This window comes from Solanum tuberosum, unplaced genomic scaffold (assembly GCF_000226075.1).
Source record: "Solanum tuberosum cultivar DM 1-3 516 R44 unplaced genomic scaffold, SolTub_3.0 scf00109, whole genome shotgun sequence".
In the NCBI taxonomy this organism is placed as follows: domain Eukaryota; kingdom Viridiplantae; phylum Streptophyta; class Magnoliopsida; order Solanales; family Solanaceae; genus Solanum; species Solanum tuberosum.
This window is the reverse complement of record NW_006239042.1, coordinates 424,588-450,375: the sequence shown is the minus strand read 5'-3', so window position 1 is coordinate 450,375 and position 25,788 is coordinate 424,588. Positions and strand designations below refer to the sequence as shown.

At 36.8% G+C, this 25,788-nt stretch overlaps 1 protein-coding gene across 1 annotated transcript; it reads left to right on the top strand.

The window, feature by feature from the left end:
• The first annotated feature begins 15,470 nt into the window (after positions 1-15,470).
• Positions 15,471-17,637, top strand: LOC107061113 (uncharacterized). Its single transcript, XM_015309898.1, has 4 exons — positions 15,471-16,161; positions 16,282-16,504; positions 16,652-17,067; positions 17,135-17,637. The coding sequence occupies exons 1-4, from the start codon at positions 15,471-15,473 to the stop codon at positions 17,635-17,637; spliced, it is 1,833 nt and encodes a 610-aa protein (XP_015165384.1).
• The last annotated feature ends 8,151 nt before the right edge of the window (positions 17,638-25,788 follow it).

Here is a 25,788-nt window from a genome sequence, read left to right as displayed (position 1 = left end):
TGAAGGTCAATGTACCAAAACATCTACGAACGACAATTCTAAGAAAATGGATGCAACCCCAACTAAACACAAGGAATCTAAAGCACTAGTCTAAGTCCGAATAGAAATGGACTAAACATAACGAGAACTCATGGCAGCCTCGAACAACTGGCTCACCCTTGAATTCGGTTGATCACTGATCTCCTAGATGAGGTCTATCATTAGCCGCCTGAAGATGCCCTGTACTCAACAAAGAAAGATCAAGTGCAATATCAGTACATAACCACATTGTACTGGTACGATCACACGGCTATTCCAATAAGTGAAACATATACAAGTAACCACAACATTATAAAACAGGCATATACCGAACATATACAATATTAGTCATCATCTCAGGATCAATGTACAATTTCACATTCTCAATAATATACATATATGCCAAGTTAATGGTCCTCTCATTGAACTCATACCCAAACTATTAGTGTGTCGGATCGTGACAGCCGTTCCAAGTTAGTGTGTCGGATCGTGACACCTGTTCCAATATGTATGTAAGTATGTGACATCCAATCCTAGTTAGTGTGTCGGATCGTGACACCCATTCCATTCAACAAGCCACAATCACAATCAAAATGTACATTCTCATAATCATACAAGCAAGTGTTGATTCATGGAATACAATCATTCATTCATACTTAGTTACGATTAGTGTGATCAATAGTGCAACATTCACATACATACATGGATTATAACGAAGCAATTACTAACATATATCACACAAACATAAAATCACAACCATCACCTACCTCGAACAAAGCTTGAATCCTCCTAAGAAACTTGATTCTTCCCTTTCCGAATTCTTTCTGCTTGTTCATGGTCTACAAATAATTAATATAATGTGAGGATCAATAAACGAGGCCTAATTACCCGGATTATAACAAACTTAATAACCCAAGACCTAACACATGATCCCAATACCCAAATTAGGGCTTCTTCCACCATAATCCTCAGTTCAAAATCTTCCCCCAATAATAATTACCCAAGAAACTAAATTCTACGTGTCGAAAAATGGATTAGGGGAGTAAAATCCTTACCTTTAGTGCGAGAAGAAGTGGAAAACTATCAAGAACTTGCTCTAGTTCGTCCCTTAGCTCTCAAGTATGAAAATTATAGAATAATGACGTTTTTGGGGTTTATTTCCGACTTAAGTTGCGACTGATCCGCTATGGCGGAACCTGTCCCGCCACAATAGCCCAACCCTGGCGGGATAATTCATGCCCTAGCGGCTTACACAGAGACAGAACCTCGGAATTAGAGTTCCAAACCCCCATTTCATAACACACCTTCAACCTATGACACTCAAAAACTACCTCACGCTAAGATCAGTTTCGGGAGTTCTACTCGCCCGAATTTGATTCCATAAAGTCGTACGGGTTCCTTAACGTCTTAGCTATTTACTCATGTGATCAAATTCATAATTAGATCTCCCATTTGTTACCAGATTTCCCTAGACCTCACTGACCCCGATTTTGTCCAAATCTGGACTGGGTTGGGAAATTCTAGTTACTACCAAAAAAATTCTGGCCCAAATTTTCCCCCCTTGGCTTTTCTATAACGACGGGAACAAGTCGTTACATATTCCTACATGGATTTGTTCAAATAAAAAATTTAAAAGAAATAATTCATTTTTTAAAACTTTTGTTAGATGATAAGAGTATAAGTGAGTCATTTTTGTAACGTTAAGGGTATATGTGAGCCACTTTTTAACGAGAGGTTTATCAACTTCTAAATTATAAAGTTGAGGGTATATGTCAGGATCTAAAAATGAACGTGATGGAACTCTTCTAAACCCACCAAGACAAGTCAACCTAAAATCCAATAATACAAAAGAAAAATGGAAAATAAATAAACAATAGCATAAGTGCGGAAAACATAATCAACTCATAAACACCCCCAAAATTTGATTGTCACATGTACTAGTCACTAGTGTAGTAACCCATAATTTGAAAGATAAATACAAGTCTCAATGTCTTTGTTTCTAGAATAGAACAAAGCATAAAATAAGGAACACGAGGGCCCGACGGGTTGACAAGCAACTACTTCTTAATATATCCTTAGAAAGCCTCGGAGAAAGATGAAGAAAATGATCACATGAGTTTGGGTTCGGAACCTACCCAAGTGTAGAAGTAAGGAGTGAGTACCAACAACACGATACTGAGCAAGCAACCCACTAAACAAGGTATAACTAAACTAGAATACGACCGGAGTACTCCTTTCATCCCAATCGAACCGCCTCAACTATAACCTGCATAGAAATCAACCCAACATAACAATTTTACAATACACAGTTCACAAGTATTAACGATCATAGTCTAACAGTCACTGTTCAACAATCAACAAGTATCAAGTCAATCAATAAGAAGAATCGAGTATGTCAATCATAAGTATCATGTATCTCAATCACAAGTATCAAGTTAATCAAATCACAATAATTAACACTTGCTAGAACGATTTCTCATTAGCATAAAATCACTCGTCGAAATCATTTCCTGTCGACATAACAACACTCGCCGAAACCATTATATCTCTCGCAGGAACCATTTTCCATCAGTATAATCACCACATGTCTCATTAGAGTGTACCAACATCAATGCAAATTGGCAATTTCACACCATAAGGAAGAGATAATAAACTCAAGAAATTCAAGTCCACAATAATATCATCAAAGAATTTCATCAATCAACAAATTAGGATCAACATCAAGGCAATTACAGAAGACAACTATCAACACATTGTATTTTTCATTTAATCCTCTTTTATTCATTAATATCAATCAAGTGGAGTAATTGAACCCGTCACCTCATTTCGATTACTCCCCAACACACACAATGAAGGGAAATATAAGATTCTACAAGTTTTATAATGTTTAGAAGTTCATTTGTCACAATTGAATAAAAAATCAATCCAAGACTTGAGCTTTTCCTTAACGAACGTTATCCAAAGCCACAAAATCTAATCCAAAAAGTAATCATAATGAGATTTCGGAAATAACAACAGACATCATACACTTTTAAAAATGGGTCAGATGAACTCAAAAAACAAATTCTGAAAAAGACGTTTCAATTCGAAAATCATTCCTTGAATACATTATCCAAGTCGTTTGAAAAGTATTGGTGAAAACTATTTCAAATATGGAGTTGTATTCAATTCATAATCACCATCCTTCTTAAAATCTCATTGTTGACACTCAATTTTGACCCTCCACAATATGAATTGATCATCGAGCTTCTTTAACTTCAGATAATTTTAAAATATTTCATTTTAAAAAATTCAAAATATTTCTTAAGTTATTTTAATGTAATTTAGTCAATCTTTTATGATTTTAAATAATATGTATGCTTTTATATAATTATGTATATAATTAGTACGTTTTATGAATATTCAAAAGCCATTTAAAAAAGATTATATTTTTACTTAAATATTCTGTTATTAAGCTTAGTTAATCAATAGTTAATATTTTTGAATTAATTAGATTATAATTAAGTTAATTATCTTATTTTCTAAGATTAAGAAACTCAATAGTTAATTATATTAATTCGTCTCATATTAGCTTTAGCCGAATTCACTAATTAACCCAAATTGGCTATTTAAATCATCTAGAATTGTAATATCTTGTCAAATCTCAAAATCCTTGCATAAACACTATATTTGGCCACTTCTTGAATCAATCTTCAAAGGAAATCCAAGCACAATTCACTCTTATAACACTCCCAGGAGCTAATTCCTTTTAATATCAAAACACACCCACGATTCCAGTGATACACCGTACACCAATAATACACATAGCAAGACACATATGCGTACGACCCTTTAAACATCTTCTTCCTCGCAACAACCAGCGAATGCGAAACCCAGTGAACCCGACGTGAAACCCAAAAAAACATATAGTAATTCGACTCATTTAAGTTTTATCAAAATTCACTAATTAACATGGATTGGCTATGTTTCAAATTCAATTGACTATTTAAATCGACTAAAGTTGTAATTTCTTGTCAAATCTCAAAATCCTGGCATAAACACTATATTTGGCCACTTCTTGTCACACCCCGATCCTACACCCTAGACATATCCAACACTTGAGAACCATCTTTGGTCTCCAAGCAAACCCTTCGCCTAGCTGACTACTTAGCCGATGACTTACTCAAAAGAACTAGGAACTTCAATTACATAATTAAACTTAAAATGTCTCAATTATAACTTAACTTAATGAACATCTGGAAACACTTATGAAGTTAACATCAACTGTCTCAAAACACATCAACAAGAAGGGGAAATAAAAGAGACTCCTTAACGTCTAACTATCTATGAAGCCAAATATTAAGACAGATGTCGGGAAACGACCCCTGACAATTTCACTAAAATAGGAAAATAACTGTGAATTCCTCTGGAAAGCTATGAGGCTCACCAAAGCTAGCTGGAGTGCAAAATGGTATCAATGAAGCACTTACTTATGACCCTGCACACCTGTATCTGCATCATAAAAAGATGCAGGTCGAATGACATCAGTACATTTAATGTACGAGCATGTAAGGGAGAAACTGAAAGCATTGACAATTGAAATGATAATGCTGGAAGACATACTCTCCTCAACTCAACTCCAATACAAAATCAACAATGATAGATGCAATATTTAAACACTATAAAACAAGAGATATAAACTCAATGATTTATAAAAATACAATAAGATACTCTTTACTCTTATTTGAGAGATTCTCTAACCGACAACCATCACTTTGAGCTACATAATGATACAACGTCTCGCCCACACTTCCAGAACTGTCCTATACCTTGCCGGGGTATAGAACACTTCAACTAAGTGTATACACTAAGCTATGCTTAAAAACAATAAGGAGTCATCTAAAAAGTACGATCCTTTACCCATGTTGGCTACATGTTTTATGAGGAATGTGAGTTGTCTGAATTCAGCCCTATATCGGTGCTCAATACTACTCCCAATAATATATAAACTCATGCTCAAATGTATAAAACATAACTCTTTCTCAATTAGAGGTAATTACTCAAAAGATCCTCTTAAAAGAGGCGGTACTCTGAAATATCTTTGAACTCATAAACTCATTTAGAAATCAGTGTTTCTCTCTTTTTAAATGTAAACGTGTTACATTTGGGAATACTTAGTTCCCTTATACTCTTTTTCAATCATGAATACAATTCTTCTCATGCTCATATTTAACTTCTCAAGATTTAGTTTAAAACCGTTGTTGATTACAAAAGAATCCTCAAAATGACTTAGAAGATCTCTTGAACTTTCCTCTTAAACTTACTTTAGTTTGGAATGTAAATTAAGACATGTGATTAGGACATGTAGAATCTATCAAGGATTAATTGAGACTTTAGAAGCTAATACAAAGAAGATAATGAGTCACGATTCAAAGGAACACGTCCGAAAATAAAGCAATGAAAAAAAGGATCAAGAGACCATGGCGTACTTAGTGACGCATTGCCTAAGGGCAAGAACTTTAGAAGTCAGGCTTTGGTGCACTGCTGGCGTGTCGCACCATGGCTTGAACTACTGAAGTTCAGCCTTGGCGCAATGGGTGGCGCACCGCCCCATTCCCCTACCCAGAAAATTGACAATTTTTTCTTCTCAATTTAGGGTCCTAACTAGTTTAGAATTGAATGATTTCTTCTAAACTCTTCTTGATTCTCAAATACAACACAAATTCATAGAATTTCTCATACAAACCTCCTCGAAACATGACTCTTACCAACAATACACAATACAAAAGATTTCACGATCTTCATTGTTAAAGAATTGAACAAAAATTAAGAACTATGCAAGAATCATTTAGATACAATGATTTTGCAGATAAATTAGATGTATGGCGTGAGGATGAACAATTAAATCATTGTGGGAAGACTTACATACATGGAATGAACAATGTTCTTGGTGAAATCCTTAGTTCTTGAAAGAACGCTTGAAACCCTGGCCTTTTCTCCTCTTGAAACTTCGCTTTGAAACTCTAAGTATTTTGGAATGTGAAAATGTGGTCTAGATCTGATTAGAACCTTACTTGGGGGGTGAACAGAACGTGTTAGGTCTTGTGGAAAAAGGAAAAGACCAAAATACCCTTTTCTAAAATGAAATGTCTTAAATAGAGAGGCTTCACTCAAATAGGCATAACTTTTTACTTTGAGCTCGAAATTAAGTAAACTTGGCAGTGCTGGAAAGATGACTCAAAGATCTTTAATTTGATAGGTCATGCCCTACCTAACTCTTTATCTGCTAAAAGATATGGTAGTCAGAAGTTGACCCAAAACTAAAAAGTAATGACGACTTGTACGAACCTCTCTTTAGTTCTTTTCGAAAACCAAGGTGTTACACTTCTTGAATCAGTCTTCAAAGGAAATCCGAGCCCGATTTAGTCCTATAGCATTCCTGAAGCCCATTCCTTTTAATACCAAAACACACCCAACAAATCCTAGCAATACACCGTACACCAACGATACACACATACGACCCTTTACGCGTCTTCTTCCTCGCAACGACCAGCGAGCCTGACACGAAATCCAAAAAGCCCGACGCAAAATGCAACAAAATTATATTAATTCATCTCATTTAAGTTTTAGCCAAATTCACTAGTTAACCCGAATTGGCTATGTTTCAAATTCAATTGGCTATTTTAATCGATTAGAATTGTAATTTCTTGTCAAATCTCAGAATCCTTGCATAAACACTATATTTGGCCACTTCTTGAATCAGTCTCCAAAGAAAATCCAAGCCCAACATTCCAGTAGCCCATTCCTTTTAATACCAAAACACACCTAACGAATCCTAGTAATGCACCGTTTACCAACGATACACACAGGCAGACACATATACGTATAAACCTTTATGCATCTTCTTCCTCGGAACAACCAGTGAACCCGATGCCAAATCCAACGAACCCAATGCGAAATCTAACAAAACTTATATTAATTAGTCTCATTTTAGTTTTAGCCAAATTAAATAATTAACACGAATTATCGATATTTTAATAAATTGGTTATTTAAATAGGCTAGAATAACAGTTTCTTGTCAAATCTCATAATCCTTGCATAAACACTATATTTGGTCCCTTGTTGAATCAGTTTAAAAGGAAATTCGCCCAATTCAATCTTATAAGAAGCCATTCCTTTTAATACCAAAACACACTCAATAAATCCCATCAATACATCGTACACCAAAAATACACACTTCCAGACACATACACGTACGACCATTTACGCGTCTTCTTCCTCATAACAACTAACAAACCCGACGTGAAACCCATCAAAACTTATATTAATCGTCTCATTTAAGCTTTAGTAGAATTCACTAATTTACCCGAATTGTCTATGTTTCAAATATTATTGGCTATTTAAATTGGCTAGAGTTGTAATTTCTTGTCATATCTCAGAATCCTTGCATAAACACTATATTTGGCCAATTCTTAAATCAGCCTTCAAAGGAAATTTGAGCTCAATTAACTCCTATAACATTCCCAGAATCCCATTCCTTTTAATACCAAAACACACTCAATAAATCCCGGCAATACGTGGTACACCAACGATACACACAACCAAACACATACGCGTACAAACCTTTACACATCTTCTTCTTCGCAACAACCATCGAATCGATGCGAAACCAAGCAAAACTTATACTAATTCGTCTCATTTATGTTTTAGCTGAATCCACTAATTAACCCGAATTTGTTTTGTTTCAAATTCAATTGGCTCTTTAAATCGGCCTAGAATTGTAATTTTTTTGTCAAATATAAAAATCCTTGCATAAAAACTATATTTTGCCACTTCTTGAATCAGTCTTCAAAGGAAATTTGAGCCCAATTCACTCCTATAAAATGCACATTCCTTTGAATACCAAAACACACCAATCAAATCCTAGCAATATACCGTACACCAATGATACACACAGCTAGACGCATACCCGTATGTGATAACGCTCAAATGTCCTCCTTAAAGTCAATTAAAAGGGACAACGATCGTAGTCAATAAAAAATCCAACAAAGAGCCGGGGTCGAATCCCACAGAGAATGGTATATCATGGAGAATTCCTATCAAGAGATTTGAATTTTAAAAGTTGTCATTTGCAATAGTAAGAAAAAGTGGGTGGATACTTCTACCATGTTTATATAAACTTTTGGTTATCAATTATCGCAATTAAAACTAAAATGTTGCATATTTCAAGATATAACAAGCAATCTAGGGTGTGGGATTGGAAATTGATGTCACATAGGGGTAATTGTACTACTGTATAGTGATGAAGATTCATGAATAGGGAAAGTCATCTTTATTGATGCTAATCATATTTCGATCTGTCTCTCTTTGGTCTCATCCAAATGCCAATCTAAACAACCCAAAACATTAGTGTATTCTCTCTTTCAATAACAGGGAAAATAGTCTCAACCCATAATCTCTATTTTCAAGCAAGTTACATACATCAAACGTAAATTACTAAATTCAGACTAAGTACCCACTCCAATCAGTCTCTTTTGAGCATCAACCGGAGATCCGAAGTAAGAATTTGGTTGCAACCTTAACCCATAAATTAACCCCATGATAATAAAACCAAATTCATGTATGAACAACAGCTAAATAGAACATAGCACAATACCCAATAAATTAAAGCAACACCCAACCCCATAATTGCAATCCTGGATCTTGGGGTTTTAGCCACCTATCACAAAAATTAAAGAGATTATATCTTCCATGGAAGATAGCATGGGTAACATGAAATTAGGCTATAACAAGTAAACTCACTTTGGATTCAACTTCAATTTGTCAATTTCAAGCACAAAGTTGTGAAACCCCAAAAGTTAGAAAAGTGTTCTTCAAAGGAAAAATTGTTTTCTCTCTAAACTCTTCACACACTATAATATTTTATATTCTCATATGATACCTAATTTCTCTCTCCATTAGGCAATTTATAATTTTCCAAAATTAGGCCCAAAATTCCACTACTTGGCCTAGTCAGCGACATTAGTCCGGGTCGTCGAACTCGTTTGGTGCATCACCTCTTACTCTTCAGCTCGCCTTTTGATGCTCTAGGCTTCAGGTATTTTGAACCTCAGTTGGTGAACTTGATTGAGTTAGCCTTTCGCGTTCTGCGAATTACCGAGTACCACCTTAGTTTGCCTTTTGAGTAGTCAATCTTTTCTTTCCATACTTTCAATTTGGGAGATGCTCATCAAGACCGACTTTCTTATTCGGCGCATCGCCTTTTCCACTGGAGTCCTTCAACCTGATTTAGCAGGCACAAGTGCTATGCACTGTCATTTTGGGTGAGGTCGTACTCGATTGGAGATCCACCGTTCTTGTTAGGTTATCCGCAATGTATGGTTTGCACTTCTTTTTGCATTTTGGCCATTCTTTCAAACATCAATCCCTGCCTTATCCAATTTCCTTCATTGCTACAAATCATCAATATTCAATCAGAATAAGACAATATTAGGCATTTAGGACACTAATTATTGAGCTAAATAGACCTTAAATGAGTGCAAATCTACCACTCATCAACACCCCCAACTTAAACTTTTGCTTCTCCTCAAGTAAATCAAGAACACAAAAAGCTCAATAAGGGTGAGTACAACATTACACAATGAGAGCTAACATGCAAGGGGCATAGGTAGAATACTCTCAATAACATGATACCCTAAATCATGATTAAAAAGCTTCAAATAATGACTAGACGGTCTCAACACAAGCTCAAGATCACTTTAGCTTCTTGTCTAATGCAAGACCATGTTTCAACAAATACATTCAAGTGCCCTAACATTATGAACGATTCCATGCTCTCACAAAGAAAATTCAACAAGCTGTACAGAATCAATGCAACTCTCACTATCTCAAAAGAGAAATACATGCAAGCTTTGTCCCATAAATTTGCCCATATTTTACAATCATCATATAACCTAGTCCGTGCAAGATCTCTAGGGTCTTTTAGGCTTGTAATGGGGTTGAGGATTAAGGTATGATCAATTTAGATTGGTGACTTTATCTTTTCAAAGCATTATTGCAATCATCATCACATCTTCTCAAGTTCTTTTCCTTCATTTTCATTTGAGACCTCAAACTTTGACTTGTCACTCACTTTATTTGGGATCCCCATTATTAAATTTATTTCTCTTTTTCATTTTAATTTTTCAAAAGCATCTTCATCACGATGACTCTTTGTTATAAGGAGAAGCTCCTTCTTTTTGTAACAACTTTCAACATTGAGTCTCATTTCGTCTTTCTTTTACTTTCACTTAGCTTTCATTCTTCCTTCCTTTGCACCCCCAATTTAGACTTTTGGCCTAACTTGGCTATCCAAACATAACAATGCTTCAAAAAGGATTTTTGATGAGGACAATTTCCTTCAAGAGGCTTTCTTTTATTTTTGCCAACAAATAGGTTAGGCTCAATTGTTGCCCAAGATCATGCCTCAAATTCACCAAGATTCAAACAATTAGACTAACCAGGCAAATTCTAGGACTCCACATACATGCTTTCAAGTAAGACCTCACCACTCATGACACTTCGAAATACACTCATTTACCACATCCCAAAAAGATCAAAAGTGTACATGCGATGTTCATTGCAAAGCTCACATCAAAATGAAACTAGTCAACAAAAGATTTTAAGAGATCGCTCGAAAGTGCAACCACATTGATTTCATTATCACAACACCAACACTATACACCATGCTTATTTTGGGTACTATTCAAGACATTGATATTGAACACAATCGATCCTCAAACTATTATCAATGAAAACTTCAAGCATTTCACGATTTAAAACTCATAGGGGGTTGGAAAATCAAGAGAGAATGAAATATAAACAAGAGATACACTTTAACCAAAAGAGAACTATACAACCAAAACTAAAGTACTACAATCATTCAAAACACAAAACAAACTACAATTAAAAGGGGTCTGATGTGAGGCCAAAAATATATTTTATTATCATTGTTTGTCTCACATTTAGTAGTTTTATTTACCCTTTTTGAGCATGGATTTAATGGATTGTGCTAAACAGTGTATTTTATTTGTAGGAATAAATTGGTGTAAAGTTGAAGAAGTTTGGACTTAAAACGAATTAAAGATGGAAGGTTGAAGAAGGAAATCAAGAAGACAACTTAATGGATTATTTTCATTATAATAATATATAATATATAAAGTACAGTAGATTGCAAATTGCGAATCAATTAAGGTCAATTGTGCCATGTGGCAATTTCTGAATGAAGTGGCCAACATAGAGTTGAGGCGGTTGCACAATTCTTTGGTCTCCTAATTTGTTTTGGATTTAGTAATTTTATTTAGGGTTTCTAACTCTGTAAATAGTCCATAACAATAATTATTAGGGGAGATCAATCATAGGGCATCAAATATAAAGTTGTCAATAATCTTTAGGATTCTTTTCTTCTTCTTCTTAGACATTAGTAGCTAAAGACCCTTGTTCTGGGGATGTGGCTATGGGTAATTGTTGAACATCGATTGTTTTGAATTAATGTTGGTTATCACTTTGAATTACTTTTGTATTCTTGTTTTAGTATTTCATGCTTGATCACCATAGAAATAAATCTCTTGTCTACTCTTAAACTTGGGAGACGGTAAGGTAGATAGACCAAAGGATACATAAAGCTTGATCTTCAATTAAATTGAGTTGATTTGTGTTTAAGAGTGACGCTCGGATGAACACCTAGCTTTATTACCAAACAGGATGAAATATAAATGCTCGGCAATTAGGACTTCCTATCTCCGCTCAAAGATGTAGTTAGACAGCTAATTGGAGTAGGCGATTAGAGATGGCGATACCATGATCATAAAATCAACTCTGTAAATCAGTAATTTGATAATTGTAGTTAATTCATGCATGAGATGTGATACATGAAACCCTATACATGCTGCAGCCCTGGAATTTTCCAAATCACTGTAAGTAATTTTATTATGTCATTCCTGCATTCTTTTCTTTACAAATAAAATTCAAATTCTTTTGGCACTCTTAAACAAATATTTAGACTAGTATAATTTAATAAATAGTTAATTTGACAAGTCCTTTGGGTTCAATAATCCGGTTCTCTTAAGAGCCACTATATTACTTGCGCGATCACGTACACTTGCTTGTGCAATTGGGAGCAACAAGTTTTTGGCGCCGCTGCAGGGGACTTAAGAATTAAAAGATATTTGATTTGTCTAATTTCTGAAGTTAGAAAGCAAGTGTTGACAACTTGATCTTAGCTATTCATTTTCTAGGTTGTGTTGAATTTTCAAACTGGAAGACGACCAGGACTTGGTGGAGCCTCTAGCTGAACCCGAAATATTTGTTCATTACCAGAGAAGGCAAAGACGACTCACTTACGCAGTCCCTCTTGTTGCTAGTGAACCAGTAACTCCTGTAGCAAGAGTTGAACAAGAAGAACCTGTAGTGATGGCCGAGATGAAAGTGAGAGACGTAGCAATACCACGTACCACTAGTGTTACTTCATGCATCCAGAAACCTGAAGTTGGTGGAAGATTTGAACTGAAGCAGAGCATGGTGCAACTATTGCACAGGAATGGATAGTTCACTGGTTTATCGCACGAGGATCCATAAGTTCATATCCAGAATTTCCTCAAAATCAGTGACACTTACATTCCAATGGGAATGAACTCAGATTACGTGAGGCTCACCTTATTTCCCTTTTCTCTGCTAGGGGAAGCAAAACGATGGTTGAATTTTGAGACTGCGAACTCCATAACACCATGGGAAGGTCTTGCACATAAGTTCCTTATAAGGTTTTTCCCATATGGGAAATCAACTGAGTTGAGGAGTGACATATTAAGCTTCTGACAAAAAGGAGGAGAAAACTTGTACCAGGCTTGGGACATGTTTAAGTCCATGTTGCTGAGATGTCTGCACCATCATCAGGCTAACGAGGTATTGGTCCACACCTTCATTGAAGGGTTAGCGCCCAACACCAAAATTTTACTTGATTCAGCTGCAGGTGGACAGGCTCTGGAGAAGACATATGTTGAGTTGTTCACCTTGCTAAATAGAATTTCACAAGGTAATCCCGAGTGGAATGGAGGAAGATCCAAACCAGTAGTACAAAAGACTGCTGGAATGTTGGAAGTAGATACAGTAACAACGTTAACTACACAAATTGCTGCGATGCAGAATATGATGAATACACACTTTAGCAACCTATCGCTAAGACAGAAGCAGGCTCAGTAAATGTGGTACAACAACCACCTACATGGTGTGAGATTTGTGGAGGTGGAGACCACAATGCAAAGGTATGTGGGGCAAACCCAGATTCTTTTAACTTTGTAGGAAATGCACAACGTGGAGGAGGTCATCAGAATTATGGTAACTCCTATAATCCCAGTTGGTGAAATCATCCAATTTTTTCTTGGGGAGGAAATCAAAATCAGACTCAAGGTCAGAACCAATATAGACCCAGGGGAATGTACATGATTATCAACAACAAGTCCAACAAGATCGACCTACTAATCAGTAGAGTAGCATGAGAAAAGAGGAGATGCTGAAGAAGATCATGGCTGAACAAGCTCAACTAGCCGCTGATGTGAGAAATTATTAGTTAGCAACCCAAAATCTAGAGAAACAATTTGGGCAATTTAATAGTGCTCAAAACTCACGACCTCAAGGAGGTTTGCCGATAAATACTGATCCAAATCCCAGGCAAGTGAATGTGGTAGGTACACGTAGTGGGTTGCAGTTGGAGGAGTTGGCTCCGACGAAGCAAAATGTTGAATCTGCAAGCAAAGAGGGTGAACCCAAGGAGAGTGAGATTGTTGCATAAGAAGAAATAGTGCAACCAATAGTAAAACCACTTCCACCATTTCCTCAGAAGTTGAAAAAACAGAAAGAGGATAATTGTTTTGGTAAGTTCCTCTCTCTATTAAAACAAGTTCACATTAACTTGCCTTTGGTAGATGTTTTGTAGGGTATACCTAGGTATGCCAAATATGTAAAGGAGATTGGGGAAAATAAGAGGAGGTTGACCAAATATGAAACAATGGCACTTAAGAGTGCAACTCCAGAATCCAAAATAAGTTGCCCACCAAACTGAAAGATCCGGATAGCTTTACGGTTCAGATCACCATAGGGCAGAGGATCCATGCATGAGGGTTGTGTTACCTCGGGGAGAGTATAAACCAGATGCCAACATTACTGTATAAGAAATTGGGTTTGGGTAGTCCTAAACCCACCACCATTATCTTGCAGTTGGCAGATCGATTAGTGGCTAGACCAGAGGGTGTGGTAGAGGATGTCTTGGTCCAGGTGGGATCCGTGATATTCCAGTAGATTTTTTGGTGATGAATTTTGAGCCAGATCCTAAGTTTCCTTTCATCCTTGGAAGACCTTTCTTGGCCACATGGCGTACTATGATAGATGTAGCAGCCGATCAATTGACTATGCGGGCGCATGACAAAGTTGAAGTGTTTGATATCTACAAGGTATTGAAACTGCCGACCATGTATGAAGAATTGTCTGCTATAATAGTGGTAGATCTTGAAGACTAAGCTCATTACATGGCATCCAAGGACCTGTTGGAGCGTGTGTTAGTGGGACATGATATTTATGGGGATGCTGAAGCAGAAGAGATGGTACAGTTTATGGATGTGTCGATTGTGGGCATATTAAGATATTACTCGGAGCCATTAAATAGGGTGTTGGGTCCTCCACCCAAATCTTTCATTGAAGAAGCACCTAAGTTGGAGCTAAAAACATTGCCAACTCACCTAAGGTATGCATTTTCGGGTAAAGATAAGACCTTACCTATGATTTTGTCTGTGTATGAACCACAGGTTGAAGAAGAATTGAGTATAGAGAGGAAGAGGAAAGCAACTTTAGGCTGGCAGATGTCCGAACTTCACGGGATAAGTCCAACATTGTGTATGCACAGGATTTACATAGAGGAAGGTCACAAGCCGAGTGCACAACACCAACATAGACTCAATCCAGTCATGAAGGATGTGGTAAGAAAAGAGGTGATCAAGTGGCTATATATGGGGATAGTGTATCCCATATCTGACAACAAATGGGTGAGTTCGATGCAATGTGTGCCCAAAAAGGGCGGTATAACAGTGGTGAAGAATGAGAAGAATGAATTGATCCACACAAGCACAGTAACTGGGTGGCGTATTTGCATGGACTATAGAAAGTTGAATGATGCCACCACAAATGACCATTATCCTATGCCATTCATTGTTCAGATGTTGGATAGACTGGTAGGAAAAGAAAATTACTGCTTCTTGGATGGCTACTCAGGCTACAATCAGATAGTCATTGCACTAGAGGATCAAGAAAAGACAACCTTCACTTGTCCGTATGGCACCTATGCATTCAAACATATGCCATTCGGATTGTGCAATGCATTAGCTACATTCTAAAGATGCATGATGGCAATATTCCATGATATGGTGGAGGATTTTGTTGAGGTGTTCATGGATGACTTCTCAGTGGTTGGTGAGTCTTTTGACCTTTGTTTGCATAATCCCGACAAGGTCCTTGCGAGGTGTGAAGAGACACATATGTTGTTGAATTGGGAAAAGTGCCACTTCCTGGTTCGAGAAGGGATTGTACTAGGGCACAAAATTTTAAGAAATGGGCTGAAAGTTGATAAAGCTAAAGCGGAGGTAATTGAGAAGTTGCCACCACCCATCACTGTGAAGGGAGTCCGAAGTTTTCTGGGACATGCCGGGTTTTATACAAGATTCATCAAGGATTTTTCTAAGACAGGAAGACCCATGTGCAGTTTATTGGAAAAAGAGGTGAAATTTGCATTTAATGAAAGTTGTTTGCAGGCTTTTGAGATGTTGAAGAAGAAGTTGATCGAAGCTCCTATTTTGATTGCTCCAAATTGGGAGCTACCCTTCGAGCTCATGTGTGATGCTAGCGATACATCGGTTGGTGCAGTGCTAGGACAGTGTAAGGATAAGATGTTTCACTACATCTATTATGCTAGCAAGACTCTGGATACAACACAATCAAACTACACTGTCACAGAAAAGGAGATGCTCGCGCTATTGTTTGCTTTTGATAAGTTTCGTTCTTACTTGGTAGGCACCAAGATTGTTTTTCACATTGATCATGTTGCGATGAGGTATTTATTCAACAAGAAGGATGCAAATCAAGGCTGATTAGATGGATATTACTCCTGCAAGAGTTTGATCTGGAGATTAGAGATAGGAAGGGGACTGAGAACCAGATAGCCGATCATTTTTCAAGATTGGAATGAAGAACAAATTTGTGAAGAATTTCCTGATGAGCAATTGCTAGCCTTGGACATTGCACAAGTACCTTGGTATGCTGATATTGTAAACTTTCTGGTGAGTGGTTTATTTTCACCTGGGGCTTCAACACATCAGAGGCAAAAGCTGAAACATGAGGCTCGGTTTTATATGTGGGATGAGACTTTCTTATTCAAGCAAGGACCAGACCAGGTGGTGCAAAGGTGTACAACGGAAAATGAGGCGATGTAGGTATTGGAGAGTTGTCACTCTTCACCATATGGTGGGCACCACAGAGGCGAGCGCACGGTGCACAAGGTATTGTAATCCGATTTCTTTTGGCCTACTATTTAAAGATGCTGCGATTTTTTGTGAAGGGTTGTGATTAATGTCAGATTGCAAATGTTGGAGAGTTGTCACTCTTTACCATATGGTGGGCATCACGGAGGCGAGCGTACGACGCATAAGGTTTTGCAATCTGGTTTCTTTTGGCCTACTTTATTTAAAGATGTTGTGATTTTTGTGAAGGGTTGTGATCAGTGTCAGCTAATGGGCACTATTTCTAGAAGACATGAGATGTCGTTAATCAACATCCTAGAGGTTGAGATCTTTGATGTATGGAGGATAGACTTCATGGGATCGTTCCTGGCATCCAAAGGTAATCAATACATACTTGTGGCAGTGGATTATGTGTCCAAGTGGGTTGAGGCGTTTGCTTTACCTACTAATGATGCAAAGGTGGTTGTAAAGTTCATCAGGAAGTACATCTTCACCAGGTTCATAAATCCAAGGGCCATGATAAGTAATGGAGGTAAGCATTTCATAAACAGTTTGGCGCAATTTTTTTTTGGCTAAATATGGAGTGCGACACAAGGTAGCCATAACCTATCATCAGACTAGCGGTAGAGTGGAACTGTCCAATAGAGAAGTAAAGCAAATTTTGGAGAAGATTGTGAATGCACAAAGGAAAGATTGGGCAGACAAGTTAGATGATGCTTTGTGGGAATACATGACTGCATACAAGACACTGATAGGGACTTCTCCTTATCGAATGGTGTTTGGGAAAGCATGTTACCTTCTAGCGGAATTGGAGCATCAAGCATACTGGGCTATAGATAAGTTCAATCTTGACCCTGAATTAGAAAGCAAGAAAAGAATAACACAACTGCATAAGCTAGAGGAATTCAGGCTCCACGCGTACGAAAATGCCAAGCTATACAAAGAGAAGACTAGGAAGTGGCATGACAATCATATTTTGTCACACCCATTTGAGCCTGGCCAATTGGTGTTACTATTCAATTCAAGATTAAAGTTGTTCCCAAGAAAACTTTGGTCTAAGTTGAGTGGGCCGTTTGAGGTGGTGAGGATGACCCAATATTGAGCCGTGGAGCTAAGAACAAGGAGAAGAACTCCACTTTTCTAGTAAATGGGCAAAGAGTGAAACACTACTTCGGGAATAACATTGATTGTGATCAAGAATTGGTTAGCTTGAATGATGAGTGAGTCATGAGCTAGGTCGTGCCGCGACGTTAAATCAGGCGCTACACGGGAGGCAACCCGTGACCCCATATGATAAATAGGATTTCTGGCTTTTCGTTTTGTTATTTAAATTCATATGAGTTATTTTTGAGTTTAAAAAGAAGAAGTTTGATATATCAAGAAAATACAAAATAATGAGTCGTGCCACGACCAAAACGAAAGCGCTAGATGTGAGGCAACCCATCGGGTTTGGATTAATGGGTGTTGCGCTTACAACGTGCAGGGAACATGAACTTGCACCCATAGCGCGTTGCAGAAGAGTGCCCCAAATTTGATTTTGTTAGGAAATCATTAATCGCGCGAAACAGAAGCCTCCGTAATGGGTGTGCGTCGCAAAGCAAGGTAAGAATTTCACCTCGCTAGGATTTAATTTTCTAGGGTGAGGCAGAACACTTTGTACCGTGCACACATCGCAGAGTACACCAAGAATATTGGATTCGACGAGAATTGATTTTTTCATCAAAAATAAGGGAGCTCCGTAATGGAGCCGCGTCGCGGAGGATGTCTAGAAATTTGATTTCAATGGGAATTAATTTATTTTCGTGAGGTAGAACACTCCGTAATGGAGTCGCGTCGCAGAGAAGGTAAGTTTCTTTTGGTTTTCATTAAAAAGATGGGTCTTACCCATTTTCCTTCAAAACACACGACCCAAGTCCCTTTTAACCCCAATTTCTACCCTCAATCCCCCATTTTCTCCCCAAATAACGATTATTCTTCCGTCCCCTTCTCCCCTTGCAAATTTTCAAGGTTCAATCCATAACGCGATGACAATTCCATCTCTCTCTACTGATTCTCCTCATTTTCAACATTCAAGGTACATATTTTGTCGTCTTTTTTGTGCGATAGTTGGGCATTTTTGCATGTTGTTGTTGTGGGTTAGTGTATTTTTTTTCTTAGGAAGTTGGGGGTGTAATTGGTAGTAGATGGAAGTGATGTATGTTGATATTTATGAGTATTTCAAATTCTTGAGTAGAAATTACCTTTGCTTGAGATTATGTGGGTATTGGGTGAAGACTAGTCGTTTAAACATGATAGGGTAAAAGGTTTGGGGTTTGTTTGATGAATGAGATCGTGTGTTTCATGGATTTTGAGGGTATTAGTGTGAAGTCTAAAGTAACACTGGGTGTACCTTTGAGTGGAATTGTGAGTTGTTGTGTCCGTGTCCTGGGATTGAGGTTGTTGTACTTGACCGCTGTTGTGGTAACTAAATGCGATATCTGAATGTATCATTATGATTGTTTGTTTTGGTATTGAGTTTGCGTGTTACCCATTGGGAAGTCAGAGTTACCCATGCCTTTCCGTGTATTGTTGGTTTTTTTGGGCTGAAATATATTATATTTGCAGGCAATCATGCCAGGTAGTCAACGACCCAGCAAAGAGGTGGTAACATCTAGCCAAAGGAAACAAGTCCGAATTAGGGGGAATGTCCCTCCCACACCGTAATCCCACGGGAGCTAACTTGAAGGTTTGGACTACGAGCAGTGGTCAAAGAGGGTAAAGTGTGGTGGAAGAAACACACAGAGGCACGATACTTCCCTGATGTGTGCATTGAAAGAGATAGTTTGGCACGGGAGTTTCCACGAATCATGAGGCACATCAAAGAACTTCATATGGAGTTCATTTTTGCTGAGCCAACCAAGTGCAACTTGCACATGGTCCTAAAATTCTATGCCAATTGGGTGACAGAGTCTTGATTGCATTTTGTGAAGGTGCGTTGAGTTGATGTCACTATCACTCCCACAGTTCTAAATGGTATAGTGGGCATAACACCTGATACTGACCCTTTGGTGATAACGGGGTTGAACATTCGACCGCCCTATCGCGCCATCCGACACACACTTTGTGGATCCCAGTCGATTGTTCAGTGGACAAAACAGAGCGCAAAGAGGTTCCACCAGTCTCTTCCTTATGCACACATGAGCAGAAAATCTCGGGTCTGATTGAAAATAGTCATGAATTGCTTGATACCCGGGCTACACTACACAGACATCACACGTGATAGAGTGTGCTTGGTTTACGCCTTGATCACTAATACTGAGTTGAATATAGGGGCAGTGTTGAAATCTGCCATGAGGAAGGCCCGAGTTCACAAAGGGCGTAGGTATGCTTTTGGAGGTATCATTACTCAGTTGTGTTATGCTGCAGGTGTACCATAGGAAAGCTTGGATTATATGGCACCACTTTTCCCAGTGCTAGTGGATATAACAAAGACAAAAGGGTCTGACAATGAGTTCGGCCCACCACTCACCACTACGGAGCGCCATCGCCGTGATGAGTTGATTATGGCCCGTATGTATGGGCTGGAGATGTTGCGCCACCAAAATGGATGCCGGGCGTCGACTGTGGAGCAATTGGGGAAGGTTGAAAGGAGGTACCCATTGAATATGCATGCCAAAGCGTTGCTAGGCATCAGTCCTGAGTTCCATGAGCATGCGGATGATGATATATCGATAGATGAGGACAGGCTGCGCACTTGTTCTGATGTGGACTCCGATTCTGACACTGAGGAGGTTGACCCTGCACAGGCCGGTGATGAGGTCGAAGGCGGAGATACCATGGAGGACTGATCAGGGAATGATTCACCTTACCTCTGTTCTTATTTTGTGATTTTGTGTAGCACTGGGGATACTTCTAATATTTCAAGTGTGGGGTGGGGTGTAATTTTCTATGTATTGTATATATTAGTTGAACATGGGTAGTGTCTTTTGTCTGTCTTTTATTTTATTTTTTTATTTGGGTTCCTTGGAGGTTGTTTTCGGTTCTTTGGCCAAGGAGAGTCCCTTTGAGCCGTACAAAACACAAAAATATTTTGTCTTTCTAGGATCAAGTCAGTCGTCGTAGTTGAGTCGCATTGCCCTATGATAGATGGATGGCGACCATATTAAGGGGAGTTTTCATCATTGAGTCATAGGTATGTTATGTGTGCTGAAACTTGAAATTCCATATATATGAATGCATTTGAATTCTTGTACTTGATTGTAATGACTGCAACTTAAGCTTAAATATAACTTTTTCATGAGCTGATTGTGTTTCCTGTGATTGATCCAACTTGATTAGAACTTGTGCCATGAGCGATGTCTGTGTAGTGCATCTGAGTCTAGAACTTGCCTGGCGTGTTATTGAAGCAAAATTGAAGTGTTGCTTTGTGTAGGAAATGATAATAGGCCTCCTTTAATATGTTCAAAAAGCTTAGCCTTTCAGATACTATCAATTGTAGCCTTGTCGAGCCTGTAGCCTTTTATTAGCAGCCACATTTTCACCTGACATCACTTTATTAAATATCTAAGTTGTTTGCACCCTGCTTGCCAAAGCATTGTAGCATAGACTGTTGTGGATTTAGTAAAATGGAAAGTGAAGAGGCAACCCGAAATAGACACAAAGTAATAGAAAAGACCCTCAGTAAGAGAATAAAAGTATCATAAAAAAAGTTGGTTCTTGGAATAAAAGAAATGAGGGGCAATTTGAGAAGTATGTAAATCATGTGTGATAGAAATGTTGAGAGAGGGCTGATAAATAAAGGAAAGGCTAATGATGTCTTAAAAGTGCAAAGTTCTTAGGTAAGTGTAAGTCACTACTATATACTTATTCCTACCTGTCCTTTAGCCGACATTACAACCTAGAAAATCCCTTTTTGATTCTTTGCAAAACACGCTTAATTAGTGAAGACGTACATAATGGGCAAGCTTATTGTTCTCAGTGCATACATGCGAGATGTTCTTTTTAAGTGAGAGTGTTCTGTGTTGTTAAAATCCTTAAACTATATTCAATCTGATGAGTTGAGTGTGCGGACTATTTCTTGGAGTGAGGGGCACTTGTTGTATGAAAGATAGGTGATATCTAATGGTGAACATGAAGTTTAATGCTTTGGTTGCAAAAATTTATCGAGTCAGTACTTGAGATGTATGATGTATGAAAGTGGTCAAGGCCACCTGTAAATGAGAACATGCATGTTTGAACTGATAAAAGATCCTTGAAAGGAAGTGGCGGATGCACAAATACCAGTGTTAGGGAGTCTAGGTCTACGATTAGTGTGGTAAGTTGTTCGAGGACGAACAAAGCTCTAAGTGTGGGATGGTGATCTTGGGCATATTTGTATGCTTAAGAACCAAATAACACCCATATTTTGGCCAAGTTCAGAGTCATTCTTTACTAATTGATAGTAGTGTCGAGTCATTTGAATTCATTTAGACTAACCATTATGACTAATTGTGTAGGTGAAGTTAAATGAAGAAAGGATCACTGAAACAAGCATTGGGAAGCACAAAAGGATCCAAGTAAAAAAATAGCAAGAAAGGAGAATGAAAAATGAAGAACAGGTCATGTCCGCGGAGAGAGATTTTATTATTTGTTTGCAAAATAGAGTTGGAACAGCACAATTCGTATTGTGCACCCATCGTGGAGAAGAGAAGATTTCCAAGAACTGGATTTTGGAGACCCCTCCGCGTCGCAGACTTCCTTGCCAGATTTGGTCGATTTCGATTAAATATAAATAGACTTAGATTTTTATTTTAGAATTTTTTTCTTTTTCTGGGTTTGAAAGAACGATGATTTTGGGAGCTTTCTCATCTGTTCTTAGGGTTCATTCCTAAACTCTTCTATTTTTTATCTCTTTATGTTATTTAAACATCGTATAATCAAGATTCTTGATATGAGTAGCTAATTTCCCTAGTTATAGGGCTGTGGCTACTGGATGATTGTATTTTATTGACGTTTTTATGGATTGAAGTTAATTATCACATTAATCAATCTTATGTTCTTGTTTTCGTATTTCGTGCTTGATCACCACTAAAATAAACATCTTGTCTGAATTGAACTTGGGAGAGCTATAAGAGGATAGAACGTGGGGCATGAGGAGCATGCTTTTCTTTTAAGAGTTAGAGTTAATTTGTATCTAGGATAGGGATATACCTAGAGACCGTGCTTGGTTATTAGACAAGACAAAATCATAATGCTCGGTAATTGGTCCAACCTATCCCCACATAACGAAGTAGTTAGGCTGCCATTTATCATAGGCGATTAGAGGTCGGGAGACCATAATAATATAATTAACCCTGTGATCATTGATTCAATAGTTAAGTAATATCCATTTAACAATATAATATGCATGAATCCTGAAGTAAGCTGCAACCCTGGACTTTACCCAATCATTGTTCAAACCCTTTTGAAATTGAATCGCGTTAGTTAAGATTTTAATTAGATTTAAGATTATAGAAATATTCACTTCATTGTTCTTGATAACACTTTCTTCGAATTGAAAGTATTGGAAAGATCAAATTAATCTAATCTTGAGTCCTTGTGGGTACAATACCCGGCTTTTAAAAAAGCCACTTTAATACTTGAACGACCAGTACACTTGCGTGTATGGGCGCAACAAGTTTTTGCCAAAAACTTGTCGCTCCCAATTGCACACGTAAGTTTATGTGGTCGCGCAAGTAATATAGTGGCTCTTAAAAAATCTGGATTATCGAACCAAAGGACTTGTCAATTAACTATTTACTAAATCATACTAGTCTAATTATTTATTTAATAGTGCCAAAAAAACTTGAATCTTATTTGTTAAGAAAGAATGCATGAATGAAATAATAAAATTACTTATAGTGATTTGGAAAATTCCAGGGCTGCAACATGTATAGGGTTTCATGTATCACATCTCATGCATGAATTAACCACGGTTATCAAATTACTTATTTACAGGGTTGACTTTATGATCATGGTCTCCTGACCTCAAATCGCCTACTCCAATTAGCTGTCTAACTACATCGTTGAGTGGGGATATGCACTCCTAATTGGCGATCATTTATATTTCATCTTATTTTGTAGCCAAGTTAGGTGTTCGTCCGGGCATCACTCCTAAACACAAATCAACTCAATTTAACGAAAGATCAAGCTTTATGTATCCACTGGTCTATCTACCTTAGCGTCTCCCGAGTTTAAGAGTAGACAAAAGATTTATTTCTATGGTGATCAAGCATGAAATACTAAAACAAGAATAAAAAAGTAATTCAAAGTGATAACCAACATTAATTCAAAACAATCGATGTTCAACAATTATCCATAGCCACAGCCCCAGAACAAGGGTCTTTAGCTACTAATTTATAAGAAAAGAAGAAGAAAAGAACCCTAAAGAGTATTGACAACTTTATATTTGATGTCCTATGATTGATCTCCCCTAATAATGATTTCTTTAGACTATTTATAGAGGTAGAAACCCTACATAAAATAACTGAATCCAAAACAAATTAGGAGACCAAAAAACTATGCAACCGCCTCAACTCTGCGTTGGCTACTGCCTTCAGAAATTGCCACGTGGCACAATTGACCTTAAGTGATTCGCAATTTGCTATCTACTATACTTTATATATGGGTAAATCACATAAATATGCAATAATAAGAAAATATTTACCATCTATGGCAATATAATATTTCTAACTTGATATAGCAATTATTTGGAATTAAAAAATTGTACAGTGAAAGCCTCTCTATCTCGCTTCTTTCCCTCTTTCTCTGCATTTTTTCTCTTCCTTCTCTTCTTCTTTTTCTTTGAAATTTTCATTTAAAGAAATATCTTCAAATCAGTTTTTGCCCATATATCGCAATTTCACCCAAAAAATACGATAAGAATCATGTGCTCAAGCAGGAATTTCAAATCTCTAAAATCACAGCATCAAGAGTTCACCATTGATGGTCATTATAGAACTTCAAATTTTGAATTCATCATTTAAATTTTATGAATTTGTGATTAGTTTAACTAGGTTGTTCCTACAAATAATTAAAAATATCATTTGGAGTTTATTTCTCAATTTTAACAGGGTTTGGTTAAGTTTAGAATTGATTTTAGGAGAAATATTAGATTGAAGCTCGAAAAATATGAAGTTTACGGAACTGTATCTCAATTGTATTAAAGTTGTATTATATATGTTTCATAACTGTATTAAAATTGAATTAAATCATGAATAATACATTTATAATACATATTGCAAATTTCACTTCCTTTTTAGTGATATCAACTAAAATAATTTAGGTAACACAGTTGTAATACATTACAATATAGACACAATACATTTGTAATACATATTGCAAACATTGCATTTTTTCTTAGTGATACAAATCAAAATAATTTATAAGACACATGTAATACATGTTTTATTCATGAATTATACAGTTTTAATACATATTGCACACTTCACTCTTTTCTTAGTGATACCAACAACAATAATTTAGGTAACACATTAATAATACATTTTTAAGACATGCACAATACATTTTTAATACATATTGCAACCGTTACTCATTTTTTTAGTGACACAAATCAAAATAATTTACAAGACACATATAATATAAGTTTTATCGTGAACAACAATACATTTATAATTTGCAAACTTCACTCTCTTCTTATTGATACCAACCAAATGATTTAGGTAACATACTTATATTACATTTATAATACATATTGCAAACATCATTCATGTTCTTAGTGATACAATCAAAATAATTTATAAGACACATATAATACATGCTTTATTCATGAATAATACAAGTTGAATTCAATCTATAAATAATTCTCTCGTCTTTCGTTAGTAACGTTTTTCATTAATTCTTAATTGTCTCTTCTAGTTCAACTTTAATATTGTGTAATACACTTTTAATGCAAATTTAATTCATTTTGCAGTTTATTGATTGATTTGTTGCTATTGAATTACTTATTTAATTCATTATTGATACAAGTTTAATTCACTCTATATATCAATGTATGGTCTTCATTAGTTACATCTTTTATTCATGTTTAATTCTCTCTTCTAATTCAACTTTAATATTGTGTAATACACTTTTAATGCAAATTTAATTCATTTTGCAGTTTATTGATTGATTTGTTACTATTGAATTACTTGTTTAATTCATTATTGATACAAATTTTATTCAGTTTACTGATCATAGAATGTTCTTTCGTTTGCTACATTTTGTATTCATGTTTAATTCTCTTTTAATTCAACTT